This window comes from Fundulus heteroclitus, chromosome 17 (genome assembly GCF_011125445.2).
Source record: "Fundulus heteroclitus isolate FHET01 chromosome 17, MU-UCD_Fhet_4.1, whole genome shotgun sequence".
NCBI lineage: Eukaryota > Metazoa > Chordata > Actinopteri > Cyprinodontiformes > Fundulidae > Fundulus > Fundulus heteroclitus.
The window spans coordinates 14,589,764-14,608,694 of record NC_046377.1 but is presented as its reverse complement, the minus strand read 5'-3'; the positions used below and the strand labels follow the sequence as shown (position 1 = coordinate 14,608,694).

Below are 18,931 nucleotides of genomic sequence, written 5' to 3'. Positions count from 1 at the left end.
TACTGGCATTCATACGGTGGTGGTGGTCATCGTCTGGAGTTATTCTGCCTGTCAGTGCCTTAATGACTTGCAGTGACTGATCAAACCAACAAGAAAACCCTGAAAGAGAATCTCTGGATGCCAGTTTGTTACTTAAGTTCAACAACACCCAGGTTTCAGAGCAAGACATTGATGCAAAGCATCAACGTAGACCTACATCTGAATTAAAACAAAAAGAAAGTCTGAGGTGGCCTATTGATGTGTCATTACTTTCCATTGTGGATTAAAGATGTGGAGCAAAGATGAATGGGCCAGATTTGTCCAGTGATGTAGAAAAACTTACGGCTGCTTAATTGCAACAAGTATCTACCTCTTAAGGCAAAAAAGGGTTAGAGGGATTTATGTTTTCATGCAGGGCCGGGCTGATTCGGCTTACATTTTTCCCCTTTAAAATAATGAAAACCTCATTTGTAATTAGCTTTGTTTTTTTTTTGTTTTTTATTAATTAGATTATGTTAGTCTGATTTTAAAATAGCTTGATGTCCTGGAACATTTCAGTCTGACAAAAAAAGCACAACAGAAGAAACATGTAAACAACGAATACGTTTTCACAGCACTTTGAGACTCACAGCGTGTGTGGATCTCACGAAGCAAAAATAAAACAGGAAATCTCAGTACGCTCAATATATCACATTCTACAGGGGGGAGAGAGGGGGGGGGGCATCATGGATAAATAAAACCTTTACGTCACAATCGTCAAGACTTGATTGTCTGTGATAAAGATATCTATTTATCTAATAATTTTCATCTTCAACTATGACACTTCACTATTTACAAAGTGGGCCTCAGAGGTGTTTTTTTTTTTGTGGCAAAACATGTGGCGCTGCATGCCAATTAGACTCGTGTGCACAATATACTGTATATTATCCAATCTAGTATGTATTTATATTAAAACTTTATCAAACAAATTCAGTTAAATTGATTAAACAAAGGAGGAAAAGTACACTTGTTCATTAAACCATAAAATCTGATACGGCCTTGTTTTCTTTCTCTTACTTGACCTGGTATTCTAGGCAGGTAGTGTGTTTGAAACTGCGGCTCCTCCCAAGCATGAGCTTCTAAAACATCTGAGAAATAACTGAGAGACAGAAAATAGAATTCTATGCGACTATAATAAAAAAATAAATAGCATGATTCTGTGGCAGATCCTTCTTTGCCTTCGCTTTCTAAAATGGTTTAAAATTCGATAAAACTCTAAATAAAGCAATAAATGCTGATGAAAAGAATCGTCACTGGATCGAAGCATCCGAATAAATAAATTCTAATCTACGCACGTATCTAGTCCCTGTATCTTTACATCAGAGCTAAGGGGCCTCCTGGGTGGGAATGATTGTGCAAATGAATCATGAGCATGTGTGTGTGTTTGTGGATCGAAGTGAGTAATACCTGGTTGACCTGACCTCTGCTGAACGCAGCACCTGCGTGTTTGCGTCTCTTCCGGGATTAACCACGGTGCGTCCTATGCCCTGTAAACGTGTTCGTTTTCATGTAAACGTGAATCCAAGGTTCCTATGCTGACAACATCATCCAAAACCAAAAAAAAAGCCACCCAAGTCCCAAACAACGGTTGACGATTCCCCCCGAAATCCAATCATCTTTTTGCTTTTTTTTCTCCCCTTTAAAGTCCGACGCGTCCCTCTATGAGTGGATCTGAGCCGTGCTGGCGAGCAGCTTGTGCCAGCTCACGACTCGTTTGCGCAAGTCAATCTTGTCCAGCCACACGTAAGCCTCCCCGATGAGGGTCTTCTTCATGAACTTGCCTCCGTTTGACACGAGGAAAAGCTTGAAAGAGAAGAAAGAAAGTAATAAGTCTCACTTTTTCTTTCCTTTTTCCTTAGTTTATTGCTTAAAAACATGGCCTTTTTCCCAGATTTCCCACAAAAACCTCAAACTTCAATGTGTTTGTGTTTTTTTTTTGTGACAAGGCAGTTATAAAAGTAGTGCATAATTGTGAAGTGGAAGAAAAAGAACGTAGTTCATTTTTACGAGATTTCAAAAGTGCAGCATGCATTGGTTCTGATCCCAGTAAATAAAATCCAGTGCAAGCAAATGCCTCCAGAAGTCACGTAATAGTATCCACCGCTGTGCTGTTTTATCTCAGTATAAATACAGATGCTCTGTGAGGGCATCTTTGGTTCCTTAGAGATCATTAGTTAACAACTGCAGCATCATTAAGGCCAACGAACACAGCAGACTAGGCAGGAATGAAGTTTAAAACCTGAATTAGCATATAAAACAACATCCTAAGCCTTTGACACCTCAGAGCACTTTTCAGTCCTCTATCAGTACGCTCTATGCATTTTTTTATTTGTAGATAAAGAGGGAAAGAAGAACAATTATCTTTTCTGTTCACCTTCAGTTATGAACACTGCAAAAACAGAACTAAAATAAGTATAACTTTCTTGAAATGAGTGTATTTGTCCAGGTTTGAGCAGCTAAATAAGATGATCTGCCAATGGAATGAGTATTTTGACCCATAAAATAAGTGAATTAGACATACTGCACTTGAAGAAAGATGATGGAGACAAATTGTTCCTATTTTAAGTGCAAAAATCTTGTTCCATTGGCAGATCATCTTATTTACCTGCTCAACTCAAGGACAAATACACTAATTTCAAGAAAATGTTACTGATTTTTAGTTATGTTTTTGCAGTGAACTACTTTGCTCTGGATAACCGAGAAAAAGAAAGACATTTCTTTGAATGTTCTGAAGTACTCTTTCATGGCTTGTAGCTTTTTAAAAAAAACAACAAAGTCAACGATTATCAAAAAAGATCGTCACTATTCTTAAACAACGTATTTGAGCTCCGGGCGTGTCAGAGTTACCTGTAGCGAGTGTCCTGTTGGGTTCATGCAGAAGCGGAACGTTTCGTTGAAGGATGGCTCACGGTCATGGCGGCACACTCGGGTCTTCTTCTTAATGATCCTTTTCTGGGTGGCAATGTTCACCACATAGAGCTTCACGTAAAGGTCTGTGGGGAACAGAAGGACACACATCGCTGTAAAGACCCCAATGCAGCCGGTTTGCAAAAGAAATGACACGACAGAACGGAACAAATGGAAATAGTCTAGCGCACGAGATCCTGAGACTGTCAGATACAGAAGACCTAAACATGTATGTACACATTTATGGTAAAAGATTCAAAGTTTAATTTAATTACCAACCGTGTTTGGAAACAAGAAACAAATGCGGTGGAAACCAAATTGAGCAGGGGGTCCAAAGAAGAACATCTAAACATTTCACAAAGTTGCAGACATTTGTGCGCTACGCTGTAATGAGCTGGAATGCTCTGAGTCATTGAGCAATTGTTTGCACCGGGGGCACCTATGATCTCGAAGGAAAGAGAGCTGCCAATATCCAGATCCCATCTGGAAGCAAATGCAAATTGAAGGAACGGCGGCCAGCTTGAGCGTTAAAACCTACAACAAACACGGCAGAAAGAAGCCACTGTGAGCGGCAATCTGTGCCGAGGAACGGAGGAAAAACTTCAACTATGCAAACACAGAAGCATTTGTATCTCCTGTTTGTACCAGTATGCTGTGAAACTCTCTTGTCACTATACCAGCCCATGCTAAATTAATTATGTGTAAATATAATAAGCGGTATTGTGGTCAAGATGTACAAAACATTTTTTAAATATTCTTGTAGTATATGCCTTATTACTTTTACTGATTTCTAAGTCTATTTATTATATTTTCATTTATTTAGATTTAAAAAAATTCTTAATGGTGGTGATGAGAGTAGAAAGAAATGGCTTATTCTGTATTTAATATGTGCTGTTTGTTTAAGAGGAATGTGCATAAGCCTATAGGGGAGCCATGTTGTTTTTATGTACAGGTGCACTAAACCCGAGTGTTGGCTGGAAAGAATTTCACAACAGCAGTTACGCCTCTGTAAAATGACCCAAGGTTTTACGAGGACAACCAGATGTTTGCCTGGATTTTCCAGCTTTCGGGTAGGTGTGAACGGCTGCGTGACCACGTGACACTGTTCAGGCCTGTTAGATCGTCGGGTGCGTTTTAATACCAGGCAGGTGGTCTGGGGTCTTGAACTTGTAGGTGATGTTGCGACACTGGAGGATCTCCAGGACCAGATGCTCCCCCTCTGTCCTCATCTCCCTCTTCAGAGCGATCTTGATCTCTCCCATCACCTGAGTCTTTCCTGAAAACAGGCACAAACGAGGCAGTCATTCACAACGCCGGCGGTTATGTGCTGGTAGACAACGTAGCCTGACCTCAGTAACTGTTTTCTGAATCCCTCTGCTGCCCTCTTGTGGAAAGTAATGTGATTAACAGAAAGCATGATCACTGGGTAACATTCATGCAGTTCATCAACATTTCTTGGGATTAAAAAAAAAAAACATTTTACAGTGCTGTGAAAAAGTCTTTGCCCCCTTACAGATCTCTTTAGTTTCTACTATTTTGTCACACAAATGTTTGAGATTATAAAACCAATTTTAACACTGGATAAAGATAACCTGGGTAAATACAAAAACAGCTTTCCGTTTATTTTATTCATTAAGGAAAAAATGCTACACAAACTGACGTGGTCCTCTGGGAAACCTCTACTGTTAAATCATGCTCAAACTGTGATTAAACATTTTTTAGGAAGCTGAGCTCAATCTCTCAAGCCAAACCCAGGCCTGATTATTCCCTGACCTGCAGTTGAATTAGATAATTTAAACAGGACATTCTTGAAGGTTGACAGAGCAGAAAATAATCAAACATAGTAGAAAACACAAAGTCAATTATGTCTATCAGTCTGGAAAGGTTTACAAAGCCATTTCTAAGACATTGGGGCGACAGGGAGCCACAGCGAGAGCCATAATCCACATCTAAAGAAAACACATAGCAGCCGTTAAACCCTCTCAGGAGAGGCTGGTTACTCCAAGATTACTCCAAGAGCAAATCGACAATTCAATTAAGAAGTCAGCAAAAAAAAAAAAAAAAAAAAGACACAGAACAACATCTATAGCACTGCAGGCCTTTTTTTTTAGTTTCAGCCAAGGACAGTGTTCATGATTTATCAATAGGAAAGAGAGACTGGGCATTAATGGTCCTGCCGACCTAAAGGAACATGAAAGGCCATCTCACGTTTGTCGAAAAACATCTCAATGATTCCCAAGATCTTTGGAGGAAAAAAATATGTGGACTGGGAAACATTTTGGAAAGTAAATGGCACAGAAACGTTTGACCTAAAACCAACACAGCGTTTCAGAAGAAGACCATCTAGCAGGCCGTTAACATGGTGGTGCTAGTGTGGTAGCTGCATTGCGTCCTCAAGCCTGGACAACTTGCCATAGTTGATGGAATCTATGATGGAATCTGTTTCTATCCATTACAGGACTTCAAGCCCAGTCATACTTTACTTATTCAGCAGGACAATGAACCCAGGCACACTAGCAAGGCCACCTCTGAATGATAACAAAAATTAACTCTTGGAGTGGCCTAGCCAAAGCCTGCACTTACATTAAATTCAGATATGACAGTATTATCTTAAACTTGCTCTTCACACTCAAAACTCCTCCAATGGGGCTGGTAAAACATTTCTGCAAATGACAGTGGGTCATAATTTCACAGTGGTGATGTTTAAAAACCCATTACTAGCTACTGCAAACTCCTGATATCAGTGTTTGCCACTGAGGGTGGAGTAAGTATCTATAGTTTAGGGGGTAATTACTTTTTACAGATCATCACTTGATAACTGCTTTTTGTATTTACTCTGGCTATATTTATCCGATATTAAAATTGGTTTGATCAACAATATTTAGGTTAGACAAAAAGCAAAAAAAAAAAAAAACCCTGAATAAATCCAAAATGGGGCAAATACCTTTACACAGCCCTGTAGGTGGAATAAAAATAAATCAAGTTCATATGGAATAATGAGATGTTATTCAAAGTAGTGAAAGCATGTGCTCAGTAAAAAACAAATAGTGTAGATGGTTAAAAGGACCACAGGGTGTGATCACATTCTTTGTTGATAAAAAGGTTGGCAAAATTTATTTTTAATCAGCTGACAGTGTGGAAATTGTAAGATGCAACAAATATGTGCAATGTATAGTGTATATTTGCATGTGGTATGTTTTATGTTAATGAATCAACACATGGGCTTATCCGACCTTCACCATCACTGTGTCCCATTGATGATTTGATGGCGTCTGTGCCGTTTGGGATCTTCCCACTAAAGGCAAGAGAAGAAGAAAAGAGAAGCAAATGATTTATTCGTGTGCTCATGAATGCTTCAGAAACCAATCTAACGTGATCAGTCTAAAACAAGCAAAGGGTAGACTTTCAGCAAAACAGATCAAATGGTCAAGGTTTTGACATTGATGAATCATCAGCTTCATTCTACTTTAAGCATTTTTTTTAAAATAAATACACTTGTGTCTATTGCTGATATTTTGACATGTGACCCACAAACAGCAGAGATCAAGCTCGAAGACAGATGTCCTGACATTTTCCTTTAAATGTGACAGAAATCTTTCCTAATTCATTCATCACTGGCAACTATAAACAAGTCCAAAACTTTCACCTTTAGAATAATATTATATTTTTTACTTTTTAAAACTTTAGTTATTATTAGTGTTTCTAACATTGCATTACCTCTTAGTTTGTTGAACCGGGGAGGCAAAAGCTTTTAGAAGTTGTTTTGTAAAGCCTTTGCAGCAATTTATATTTTTTTGAGTTATCAGAAATGACGAAAAAAAAAAAAAAAAAAAAAAAAAAAAAAAAAAAAAAAAGAAATGACGGAAATCCCTGTTGTTCCTCAGATCACACAGGATGCTCACCCAGTCCTTCTAGTCTATTCATGATATGATGAAGAACATCTGACATTAGGATTCTAATGATATGCAAAATGTGGATTTCACAAGAAAAATATATGCTCTGTTATTTATTTAAGCCCGATTCTGAGTTTATGGTCTTGGAACAGCAGTTTAACCAAATGATTAGGTCAAAAATCTTGATGCAGTTCGCTGAGTTGATGAGACTAATGAAGGAGCCTCATTAATCTTCACAGTCTAGACCATTATGTTCGACACAACAATCATTGTTAAGCCTCCTTGGTTCAACTCCGTTTTACATATGACAGAAATCCTATTTCAGAAGATATATAATCAATGTGTGCACATATTGATCTTAGAAGACGCAACACATGGGCAGAATGGCATTTTCATTCACTGAGAGATGAGCCTGGGTAAACATATGGCCAATCATTATATTAGCAATCACACCAAAATAATTGGGTACATTTAAAACAGAAGAGCAAAAGTTACTAATACTAATGGTGATGTTAAAAAAAACGTGTATATATATATATATATATATATATATATATATATATATATATATATATATATATATATAGAGAGAGAGAGAGAGAGAGAGAGAGAGAGAGAGAGAGAGATTATTACATATCATTACAGTTATAAATCTGTAACATTATTTTGTAACTTCCAGCTTTAGGGCCCCTGAAGGCCATTGGCAACATTCTCAGACACTGTCAGAAAATAAAAAGTCTCCCTCCGTGTTTTGGAATCTGATAGCAGACCAGTTTGGTTCAGCACTTCAAGAAGTCTGATCAAGTTAATTGTAAAGACAAGGCCAAATTCACTCCCCTAAATTAAATCCTACATCAGAAAACCAAAATATATCTGATGAGTTAAGTGTCATATATGTTTTGTTTTGATGTTACGGCACCTAGAATATGTCATGTGATCCATTCAGCAACGGATCCGACCCTCTCAAGTTACATAGTCGACTTTTTGAGAAGGGTAGCCCGTACAGAGCACTAATACGCACCAAGTGCTGTATATTTACCTGAAAAATCATTTAATATATCTCAAATCAACCTAATACTTGAATGAAAACTTACATGATGCAGCTTTAATCTATTATTGTTCTTATGTTATATTAATGCTTTCTTTTTTTCACTTCAAATGTATGTTTATAGTTTGCAGTTATCTGCAGTATTTTATTTCAGTTTTGGTTGTTTTAAAGCAGTTTATAAATAAAGTTGGTATGGTATTGTGTGCACCTCATTAAAATGATTTTAAACTGTAGAAACAGTGTGACTGAAAAATATTGGTGGTTTTAACACCTCAGCATGCTTTGATACAGGTAAAAAAACCCTTGCCTAGTGGAAGCAAAAAGTGGTTAAAGGCTTTTAGAACATGCATGAACAGACTAAGCCTACTTACAAGCGAGGAACTTGGAAGATAGCGCTGTCCACTTCATTTGTCTCTCCTTCTTCGTCCAAAAGGCTGTAAGCGCTACCGCTCAGGCCGCTGTCTAACGAGGCCGCAGTAACTGGGGCGTCGCTGGATCTGTAGCTCGACCGAGCTGCGCACAGACATGAGCACAGCCATCACCACAGAGAGGAAAGAAGACCAACGCTGCAGCTTTGCTCTGTCCAAAATACAAACTGCAGCTAAGAAGCATTGGTGGATATCTGCACCGCTGTAAGTCGGTCAAAATGAAACACAACCTGTTACGCTGCGAGCAAAAAGGAAAGCTTATTTAAGGATTACAAGACCAGACAGCAGTGAACTGCGCACAAACGTTGAAGAGCAGCAAAAAGCATGTGGACACACGTTTACTTAAAGACTCTCTCAGCAAAGACAAGACAGTGATAGCTTAAACAGAAACAAATACCACATATATGATGATGCAGACTACGCAAGAGGCATGGAGGTGCTACTTTCATTGTTAATCATCTGCATGAAATATTGAATGTGTGAACGTCCTAACCATGGGCGATAATACTGGAGTACCGTGCTGTGAAAAAGAATTTGCCCCCTTTACATCGTTTTCACGTCGTTTTCCACAAATATTGTTCCAGATTATCAAACAAACTCTCATATCATACAAATATATCCAGATTAAATTGAAAAAAAAAATTAAATTGAAAAAAAAAACAACAACAACAGTTTTTAAGTAATAATTCTTTATTAGAGGGGAAAAAGCAACCCAAACCAGCATGGCCCAATCCGCCTTGTAAAAGCATGAGTCAGTTCTGAATAATTAAATTTCTTGGGTTAAAGTTAATGAGCCTCCACCACACCTGATTACCACTTGACCTATGGAATCCAAAAATGACTTGAAATAGAAAGAAAATTAAAACTAGATGAGAAATAAAGTCCTTGAGTCTGTAAAAAGTCATGAGTCTGTAGAAGATTACAAAGCCATTTCTAACGCTTTCTGACTCCAAAGAACCAACGGTGATGGCCATTATCCACAAATGTAGAGGAGGCCAATAACTTTTTGTCACAGGGTCAACTGTATTCAGATGGCGTTTTTCCCCATTATAAGCAAAAACATCACTTGAAAAGCGCATTTTGTGTTTACGCAGGTCTAAAAAAATGCAAAACGAAAGAAAACGGTGTGGGGACAAAAACTTTTATTCAGCATTGCAATTTTTTTTTTTTTTTACTTTTAGATGTAGCATGGTTTTTAAACCATTTATAAAAGTGTCCCTTTTGAGAAAAAAAACTGTTTAAATGCTATAGTATTTTATTTGAAATGTCTGAGCTGACTAGGCAGTGTGAGGATGAATGATGCCAGATGTGTGGATGTGGTGCAGAAACGGATCCATGCCAGCACAGCTTTCTTTCAGGCCACTTGACGCATTTTCACCGTCTGATTGCAGACGTCTCCTAAAAGGAGTTTACTTTCATTTTGGCATATCACAATTTAAGACCTTTTTATATTTTGTTTCGTTTCCCTTTGACATGGATGAAGTATTTTGTAACTTAATTGATTCAGGACTGAACTGTGTCGGTGGCCGTGGTGGAGGTGTGCCTCACTTGCATGAATCTGGTGATGTGGGTGAGTGCAACCTTCATTTCTGCCTCCCTGTCTCACTCTCCGCTCGTTAGACTCCCCTCTTTCTTTCTGCAGGTGTGCGTTAGTAATACTGCATCCACTAGTTCTCTCACTCTCTCTTTCTCTCTCTCCTCGCTCCATCATCGCTTCAGTCACACGACAGAGGAGGGGAAACTCTCGGGGCAAACTCTCACCTCCGATGCTCTGCGGCCTCTCCTCTGACACGGCTTTCCTGAGGCTCAGGAGCCGGCCGTCTGCTCTGCTCCGTTTGGCCGACATGGTCGATGGCAGGGCAGGCAGCCAGTCAGACTGGGCTCTCTGAATGGTGAGAACACCCACTACGCTGTGTCTCTGGTGCCTTAGAGAGAGGCGGCTCCTCTGTCCTGGATGTGTTTGCGTTTGGCAGGGGTCAACAGCAGGAGAGAAAAGGTCACGGCATCGCAGTTCGAGATGTGAGAAGGAAGGAGCAAGATGGAGATTCAGAGCGCAGTTCATCTTCACCGCGGCAATCAGCCGGACTGAGAGTCACATGCAGCCACAGTGCGCAGTGCACATTCACCCTTCCCCGCGTGTCTCCGATGAGAGGGGTGCGCAGCATCAGCTGGGGTGCATTGTGGGTCCATAAAGGGGGGGTGGAGGGGTGGTGTACAAGCATGCGCAGCCAACTCAGTGAAGGCGTTTCAGAGAAGCTGGTCGTTGTTGAATTTTTAAAGAAAATAATTTAAAAATACTAAAATAAAGAAATTAAAATGCCAAAATACACACGTGGGATCTTGTTTGTTTGCTACAAAAGCTGGATTAACATTAGAAACTCATGATTTAAAATACATTTTACTGATACAGCACAATTCTTCTTAAACCTAGTGGGGATATTTTCTGAAAAACAAAATATATATTATTGGAGAAAGTTGCGCTAGGGTTAGGGTTGCATTAGGGTTAGGGTTATCAAGCTTTATTACTTATGAACTTGTACTAATCCTACACCACGCTAATTCATTTTAAGTAAAAAATCTAAATTAAGTAACAAATATCGTTAAAGTTTGAAAGTTGGTTTAGTTTTGGTATTTAGCCCTTAATCTTAATCTTTGGGCTCAGTGAAAGGAGGTCGCACCTTTTAGGGAAACCGTTCCAGTGTGTAGGTGCTCATTCTAAACACATGTGAATGCATACAGGAGATACGATGACACACTGGAAATAACAGGAGGCCCAGAATGTCTAAAAGTTGGGGGGGCTAAAAGTAAGATTAAAAAAAAAGAGAAAGTAAAGAAACGGAGAAAAAAATAAATCAGAAAGGGAAAAAAAAGAGATGAGTGTGAGGAGGCCATGCTGCGTGGGCTCTATTTGCGTCTTGGTTTACTTGGTGGGAGGCGTTGTGGCGGCGGCTGCTGCTGCTGTGACTGCTGTTGGGCTTCGCCCCGTGCTATGGCAGCAGATCCGCTGCCTCCAGTGCTGCTGTCCTGATGGTGCTGCCTTGCAGCGCTTTTGCTGGAGCGTGAAGCGCCATGTGAGCGAGAGTGCTGGCTGTGTCCGTGGCTTGGGCTTTGGCTCTGGCCCTCGGACGAGGAAGGCTTCGATGTGCCAGGACTACTGTGGCATTTCTCGATAGGGGCCACCTGTGTGTCTAAAACAATCAGATTCACCAAATTACCAAAAAAAGCTATTCTTTACTTGACCGAGCTGAAGAATCTGTGACCTGCACTATAGCACCTGTGGGGAGCCAATGCACTTCTTGAGCATTCTCATTAAATTTAATGTTACTTGGAAGTTATTTGCAAAAAAGTAGGGAGGCATTCAAAGCCTTCCACAGCCATGTTGCTCTCTGTGGCAGAGGAAAGATAGAGGGAAGCTAAGGCTAGGCCTCTGAGCTGGGTGACATCATGGCAACCAAAAAAACACACCATGAAAAAGCAACAAAGCATGAAGCTGAAGCTACAAGTGAGTGCATAATGGACAGCGAAGGATACTGGTAATACAAACAGATAAAAAAAAGACACCGAGGGAGGGAAACAGCAAAAAGAGAGAGAAGAGAGGAAAGGGAATCACAAGGAAAAGGATTACCCAGTACAGAGAAGGAGGGCTTCAGGAATAGCAGGGAAGCAGCAGGGTACGGAGAGTTGTTTGGAAATGACAGGGATTAAGTCAGGCAGGTTAGGAAAGTCATCATATCCTACCCTTGGCTGGATCTGGAAAGATCCCATGGCTTCGACTCTTGGTGACAGATGATTTAGGGGGACTCCTGAATATCGTGTGCAGAGGCAGTGATTTTAGGGGACGAGTGCTGTGAGGAGGGTTTGGAGGAACCGTGGCGGCCCTGGCCTGAGTGGGAACGTCTGTGGTGGTCGCCTTCGCTTTGCTCCTTAAGTGGGAGCCATCGAGGAATGTTGTCCAGCTGGGCTGTGTTGGACAGATCAATAAGAACCTGGGAACAGCCAAACCATGTTAGCAAATGTTGACAGAGGTGTGAGTTGTTGACATTTTACCAAAAAAAATAAAAACAAAATAAAAATATAAACAACTAAATGAATAAAATATCGAAGGCAACATCTACCTCTCCTAAGAAATCATTAGATGAGCCTTTGTCATAGTCCCAAACGCTCACTTCCAGAGTCTTCTTTCTCAGCTGGAACACATACAGTTCAAAATGTAAGATGCATCATTTCATAGCCAGCAATGCTGGAAGAGGAACTCAGATCAGAAAATGTAATATGAATAAAGAGATATCTTTGAGAAGTGAGTTCTGGTATTTTTCCTTGACCTTATGCTAATTACCCTTTTTTTAAATGTTTAGGATGCTGAAAGAAACTCTGGCTTCCTTCCACAGTCCAAAAACATGACTGTTAGGTTATTTGGTTAGGTGTGGGTGTGTGCAAGCAGGGCTGTTAGTCCCGTTTGTCTCTGTGTTGCCCTATGGTTGAATGGCGACCTAGCCAGGGTGTACTCCACTTCTTGCCTAATGAATGCTGGAGATGGACACCATCTCCCAAACAAACCTTGCATGGATAATTGGATCTAGAAAATGGATAGATGGAAGTTAAAGACTTGGAGACTGAGACAGAGATTCACTATCTGGGAGGAAATTTACAGCCGGAGCTGCAGAACAATTGTACGGATCAAAGCACATTCTTGTTAAAACGACTCCATAAAAGTCCAGATTTGAATCCAACTGGGAAACTGGGGCAGAATTTAAAAATTGATGTTTGCAAATGATCTACAGCCAGTCCGACTTGGGGGTTATTTTGCATTGACAGATTTTAAGGATCTAGATGACAAAAACTGGTATAAAAAGTTCTTGCAGCTGTCATTGCGGCCAAATGTAGCTTGACAAAGTAGGGGTGCTGAATATATATGGACACAACACTTTTCAGGTTTTTATTTCCAAAAGAAAAGTTAAAAGCAAGTGTTATTTTCCTTCCACCAGATATGCACCACTTTCTATTGGCATACCACAGACATCCTAATAATTCACATTAGCTTGTAGATAGAAGTAAAAAAAATAGAAAAAGTCTAAGGGGTATGAAGTTCTTGCCATAGCACTATAGTTGTAATTTGACCCTGAAGTTTGTTATGGTACTGTTAAATCCATAGTAGCCAAAACATGTACAAAACCCACCAATTCAGTGGGAAATTGGTGTAAAAATTGGTAGATCAAAGTAATGCAGTGACCCAAAAGTAGTGTACTATGAAATATTGCTGTCCCCTTGGCACAAGCCTGGAATGACTTGCAAAAGACCGGCAATATCCCAGCTAGCAAGTACCTGCTCCAGGTGGATGTTTTTGTAGATGACCGTCTGGTTCCACTCGGGATTGAGGCTCCTTCCTGCGTGTTTGGATTTCCTCTTGTTTTCAGCGCTGTGGGTAAACGTCACAAAATATGCAATTTGTTATCACTCAGGGCTATCATACAAGTAAGCGCACCACCAAACTGCGACAAGGGCAAGTAGTTGGGTTAAAGGAGGGCACAATGTGATGCTTTAAAAGGAAGGTGATGAGAGTGATGAACACTGTTTTGGATGGTTAATAATGCAAAGACCTACGTGCATGGAAGGAGAGGACTGATGTCAGGGTTTGCTGCAAAAAAGTCCATTTTGCGGTCCATCAAGTCATTTAGCCTCTCAAACTTTTGACGTCCTACTGTGTTTAAGTGTCAGCAAAATTTAGGTGGGCCATGAGGAAATGAGCTTAAGAGAAGTCCACTTAATATTTGCAAAAAAGCCCAGAAGTCTTGAAATAGGTCAAAAAGATGACTTACTTTGATACAGAATAGTTATTGAACCTCTTAAGGAAGAAAACAGAAGCTGAATAAATGACTTCTTCACATGGATGTTTTTTGCAGAGTAGAGGGTTTGATTTAGGATCGTTGGGTATGAGATTTTAGTTAGTTCGGAAACGACAAGAACAATCCACTCTATGCAAAGTCACAGGTGTATTGAGGGTGTCATGTGACACTAGAGACTAATGTTGGGATTTATAGAGGGGTTTTTAAATGCCATACAAGGACAAACTAAAGGGGTTGGAGCTCAATGTTTGGGTTTCAAATTTTGATGGTCAACAACGACAACAAGCCATCTGTCAGGAGAGGACAAAAGCACTCGGAGCTATTTGGTAAGAGGCAAGGTTAAGGATGGCAAGTTATTTTTTTTAGTCACCAAAACTTCAAGATATTAGTGAAGTTAAAGAGAAGGAAACATAAAATGAAGAAATACAGCAGAATGAAAGGAGTTACCAAGACACTGAACTAATCAACCACAATCCTACTAAGTCAGCTGCCAAACTGACCAGTTGTTTTTTTTAAAAACTAAAACACAACTAGAGTGGGCAAGTCACATACCTGGCATTCTGGACAACCATGACCTGACTGAGGGGTCCAGCATGCATTAAATATAGAAAACAACATACAGAAACAATAGTCAGAGGGAGGGTGGAGGTTGGAGCGTCTCTGTGGACTGTGAAGGCTTCAGGGAAGGGGCCTTTAGAACAGATTTGGGTTTACTTCTTGATTTATTGTGTTTTGAAAGTAAAAAAAAAAGACTCTAAAGCAAGGATCTGTTGTGGGTTAAGGCACCTGTTGCTGGCAATACTGGAAATTATTCACCCATTAGTGAAAGGGAGAGCTTCGGTTCATTTATTTTTCGCTGAACGCTTGGTACTGAATCTCTCATTAAAGTGCAAATGTGCAAATTCTTTGTTCATAACTGGTTATTAGAATGTTACACTCATAATGTGTAATGCATCCACAGTGAGCTACAGATTGCAGTTCTCATTGAAAGCAATGTGGTCAAACTTCAACCTTTTAGGAAATTGCTTTGTTGAGTTCAATAGAGCAATCCGCCAAAACATTATGACCACAGTCAAGAACTTGTCTTATGTTCTGAACATGAAACTAGCTGGAGAGTTGGGTTTATCCAGCCAGCTGGACATTGTTCACAGCTATAAAAATGTTTTGTTTGAATTGCTTTAAATTGCTAAACTCGGCTAAAACTGAGAAAACCTTATGACTGGCCGTTAGCTTTGCATCGCTCTGAGGGTTTTGTCACTTGTGCACAAATTCACGGCAACTTGACACCTTTCCACTATAGCTCTGGGATTTATTCCTGAAGGTAAGAAGAACCTTACCTCCAAAAAAATTCAAACTGTCACTCTAACCCTCTTTAGCTAACTTAAAACTTAAAATATGGTCTAAATTCAGTCAAGATGGCAGTTGATGGATGTTCTGCACAGGCCAAGGATTGTACAGATGTGCTCTACTGCCATCAAGTAGCCAAGGTGTTGATGGCATCTTGTTGTGGTTATCGTTGGCTTGATCCGGACTTTCTGTGATGATGGACCACAATGGTTCCCAGACAAACACATGTTGCAACTCAGTTTTAAAGTCCCTTTCATAGCATACCAGCTTTTGTGAAACATCCAATACACCTGGGGGTTGGAAATTTGTCTAATTACAATTTCTACCAATTATGGCCTTTATGTCACTTTTTGGGATCATACCTACCAACCTATGTGTAATGTATATCTATCGTACGTGCTATAATCCATCAAACAATCTTAATTTAAGTCAGCATAACGCCAAAATCAGTATGTATTTACTTTTTTGTAGAATGGTACTTTAATACAACCAGTAAGAGGAAAAGCAACAGCCTTTGCACACAGCTGGACTGCAGTTGGTCTTGCAAAATTTGTTTGAGGACTTCTCCTAAATAACATCTTCCAGCCTTCAAGCTCTCCACAGAACATTGTTATGGGTTAACTAAAAGACCTAAGATCTACCATTAACCTGCAAACCTCCACATGCAGCTGATCCATGATGATTGATCACAGCGGTTTTGGTGGAAATTGTTTTACTCCAAAATAAATCTGTGAACATGACCTTAAAGTAGTTTAGTTTTCACTTATGAGAGGCGATCCACTTATTCTGGATAGCTGAAGATCGGCGGCCTAATGAAAAGAAATCCATTGCCAACTTTTGCCAAATCAAAATTGATTTTCTTTTTGTTTATTTTCTGGTTGCTGTGCCTTAAGTGATTGTTCTCAAACAACCTCGCTTTGGTTGTCAGGAGATCTGTGATGGAACTACAAAGTCTGTGTGGGGATTTCAGGTGGTGCCAATAGCTGTGGAAATTCATGTATAGCTCAAAAGCATATACATGGGAGTGTGCACAAGGGTTTATGTCTTCAAAACCTATCTTAGTTTAAATGCAGTTGTGCCCAGCCCTGCTAATTTCAAAGTCTTTACCCTGGCTCCCTGTACTATTACAAAGTACTCTCTGCATCTACACATATTTGAAGCGGAAGGTCTTAGATAGCATTGGCCAATTTGCCCAGAGCCGTACATTATCATAAATGAGCAATGGTAAAAAAAAATTAAAAAAAAATATTCTAGAGGTCTCCTCTCAGGAAGAAGAGGAGCTAAAAGAGTGAAATTGCATTACCTTGCTATCAGAGTTAGAGGAAAGCCATGGACTAATTCAGGAAGCATGGATCATATTGCAGGCGAGTATGAGAGATATTGATTTTGTCTGCAAATATACCTGCAGCATGGCACCCATCAACAGTTTGAACACGTGTAAACACTTTTAGCCTCACATTATTTACATACATTGTTTAGCAGTGATTAGAAGCTGATAGTCTCTGTGAAAAAAGAGTTAAAATGAAACCTACTTTACCATACAATCTGATGGGCTCTGTGTGTCATAGTGATGTGGAAGGAGCATGTGCTGCACATGGAAAGATGCAATGGTAAGCCAAAATCAATTTTAAATCGATTTTAAAATGAATGAAAACTCGATTTTGTTTTGAACAGAGTGGCTGTCTGTGCAGCACTGATGGGGAAGTATCAGACAGCAAAAAAAAAAAAAAAAAAAAGAAAGAATTGTTTCAGTCACGCTCTTAATCTGAATAAAATGTGTGATTTTTTAAAAAAAATCAACACATTTGACACCTTTTTTGTTCTTTTAACATGTTTGTACCAAGAAATGTTATCAGATGATAACCGGCGATCCTAACTGACTTGGCTCCCTTTCTGAACCAGCTATGGTGTGATCTGAAGCTTCCACTTCGCTGACTCACCCTCTCCCTGGTAGCAGATACACTTTTACAAATGGATCCGAGTAGCCATTGTTGTCCCTCGGCGCGAGGTTTCTGGCTTGCAGGACGTGAACTATCAAGTTGCCAAGCTGCTTGTCATAGTGGATTTGAAGCTGGAAAAAGAAAAATGAAGTTGAAAAGACAGAGAACATCCCACGAATAACCTGAATAACCTTCATGTTGTCTTGGATTTAAAATCTTTCAAACAAAAACTGTGTAAACAGAAGACATTTATTTCACAGACCTGTATCTCTCCAGAGATGGGGTGAGAGTGGATCTTGGAGCCTTCTGTTGCCTATAAAGGATAAGAACAAGATGCTAAGACTGTGCTGGATAAAAGTGTGTGGGTTGTGAGTTTCCTGGTGGGTGGACCTGTGGTACAAAATGTACAGCACTGCGCTGCATTTGTTGCATTGCTTGAGGCACAACTGGCAGATTGTTTGCTATTAGAGTCTGATTTCAAGTTCACGTCTGCTTACTTTCCTGCCTTTTAGGAGATATGCACAAACTGCACAGCATCTTAGTAAAGTATTTCTTCCCCTTGAACGTTTGTCACATTTTGTCATGTCAGAGGCACAAGTTTGATGCATTTTAGGAGGATTTTATGCGACAGACCAAAACAAAGTTGCATCTAGTTCTGAAGTTCAACCTTTTCACAAAAATGCTTTGAAAACTGTGGCATGTAATCGTTATTAGGCTCTTTTGCACTGATATGATCACAGTTTTGTGCAACAAACAACCTGCAGATCTCACCTAATAAATAAGCAGAATCCAGCATTTAATTTCTGTTATAATCAGCTGTTCTGTGAAGGTAGACGATGTGGCAGGGATACGTCCACAATCCCTTTCAACGGACTTGTCTTTGTTGTGGAAAATTGTTTTCACGTATGCAATTCTGATCATATCTTGTCTGGATGCAGCCGCATAACTTTCCCGTGTGGAAGAAGCTCTCATGCTTACAGATTCACCATTGTGTCTCTTTATCCAAGGACGCAGAGAGGAGTTGTGTTAGATAGGAACTGGATCGTACCAGTAGGTGCATTCCTCTGAAGATTACTTCCACTTACTATGTTAACCCAGAATGTATAAAGGTTTAGTGTGTCTTTTTCCTTTCGCTCTGTTTTACTGACTGCGTTGGGGGACAGAGACATTGAAACGCTTCATGCCTTTGAATTAAAACTGTCAAAGACAAAGATGCATCTTTCTCTAAATTGGATGAGTGGCGTGCTTGCTTATTTGATCATTAATATCCACCGCACCTTGCTGGAGTGGCGCTTCTTGCTGACGGAGGGCGATCCGGGCTGACCGGGGCTGGATGTCGCAGAGGTTGGTGCGGCCAGGCTCGAGGTTGATGCGGACAGGGGTCCCTGCTGCTGGGAGACTTTCTGCAGCTCGGCCGCCAGCTGTTTGGGATCAACGCCTGGAGACCTGGGAGGTTTTTCCCCTACAAGATTTCCACAGATAGTCTCAACAGTCAGTTAAAAAAGAC

The 18,931-nt window shown here is 40.1% G+C and overlaps 1 protein-coding gene across 1 annotated transcript in view; it reads right to left on the bottom strand.

The window, feature by feature from the left end:
* Positions 1–473: 473 nt before the first annotated feature.
* LOC105931149 (protein piccolo) overlaps positions 474–18,931 on the bottom strand; it is a 68,571-nt gene continuing 50,113 nt past the window's right edge. The window contains 15 exon segments of the mRNA XM_036148970.1: positions 474–1,821; positions 2,866–3,011; positions 4,067–4,201; positions 6,159–6,220; positions 8,238–8,379; positions 10,056–10,244; positions 11,219–11,482; positions 12,033–12,091; positions 12,093–12,280; positions 12,410–12,481; positions 13,617–13,710; positions 14,690–14,716; positions 17,425–17,555; positions 17,687–17,737; positions 18,702–18,886. Coding sequence (XP_036004863.1) covers positions 1,678–1,821; positions 2,866–3,011; positions 4,067–4,201; positions 6,159–6,220; positions 8,238–8,379; positions 10,056–10,244; positions 11,219–11,482; positions 12,033–12,091; positions 12,093–12,280; positions 12,410–12,481; positions 13,617–13,710; positions 14,690–14,716; positions 17,425–17,555; positions 17,687–17,737; positions 18,702–18,886 — 1,889 coding nt within the window. The 3' untranslated portion in view covers positions 474–1,677.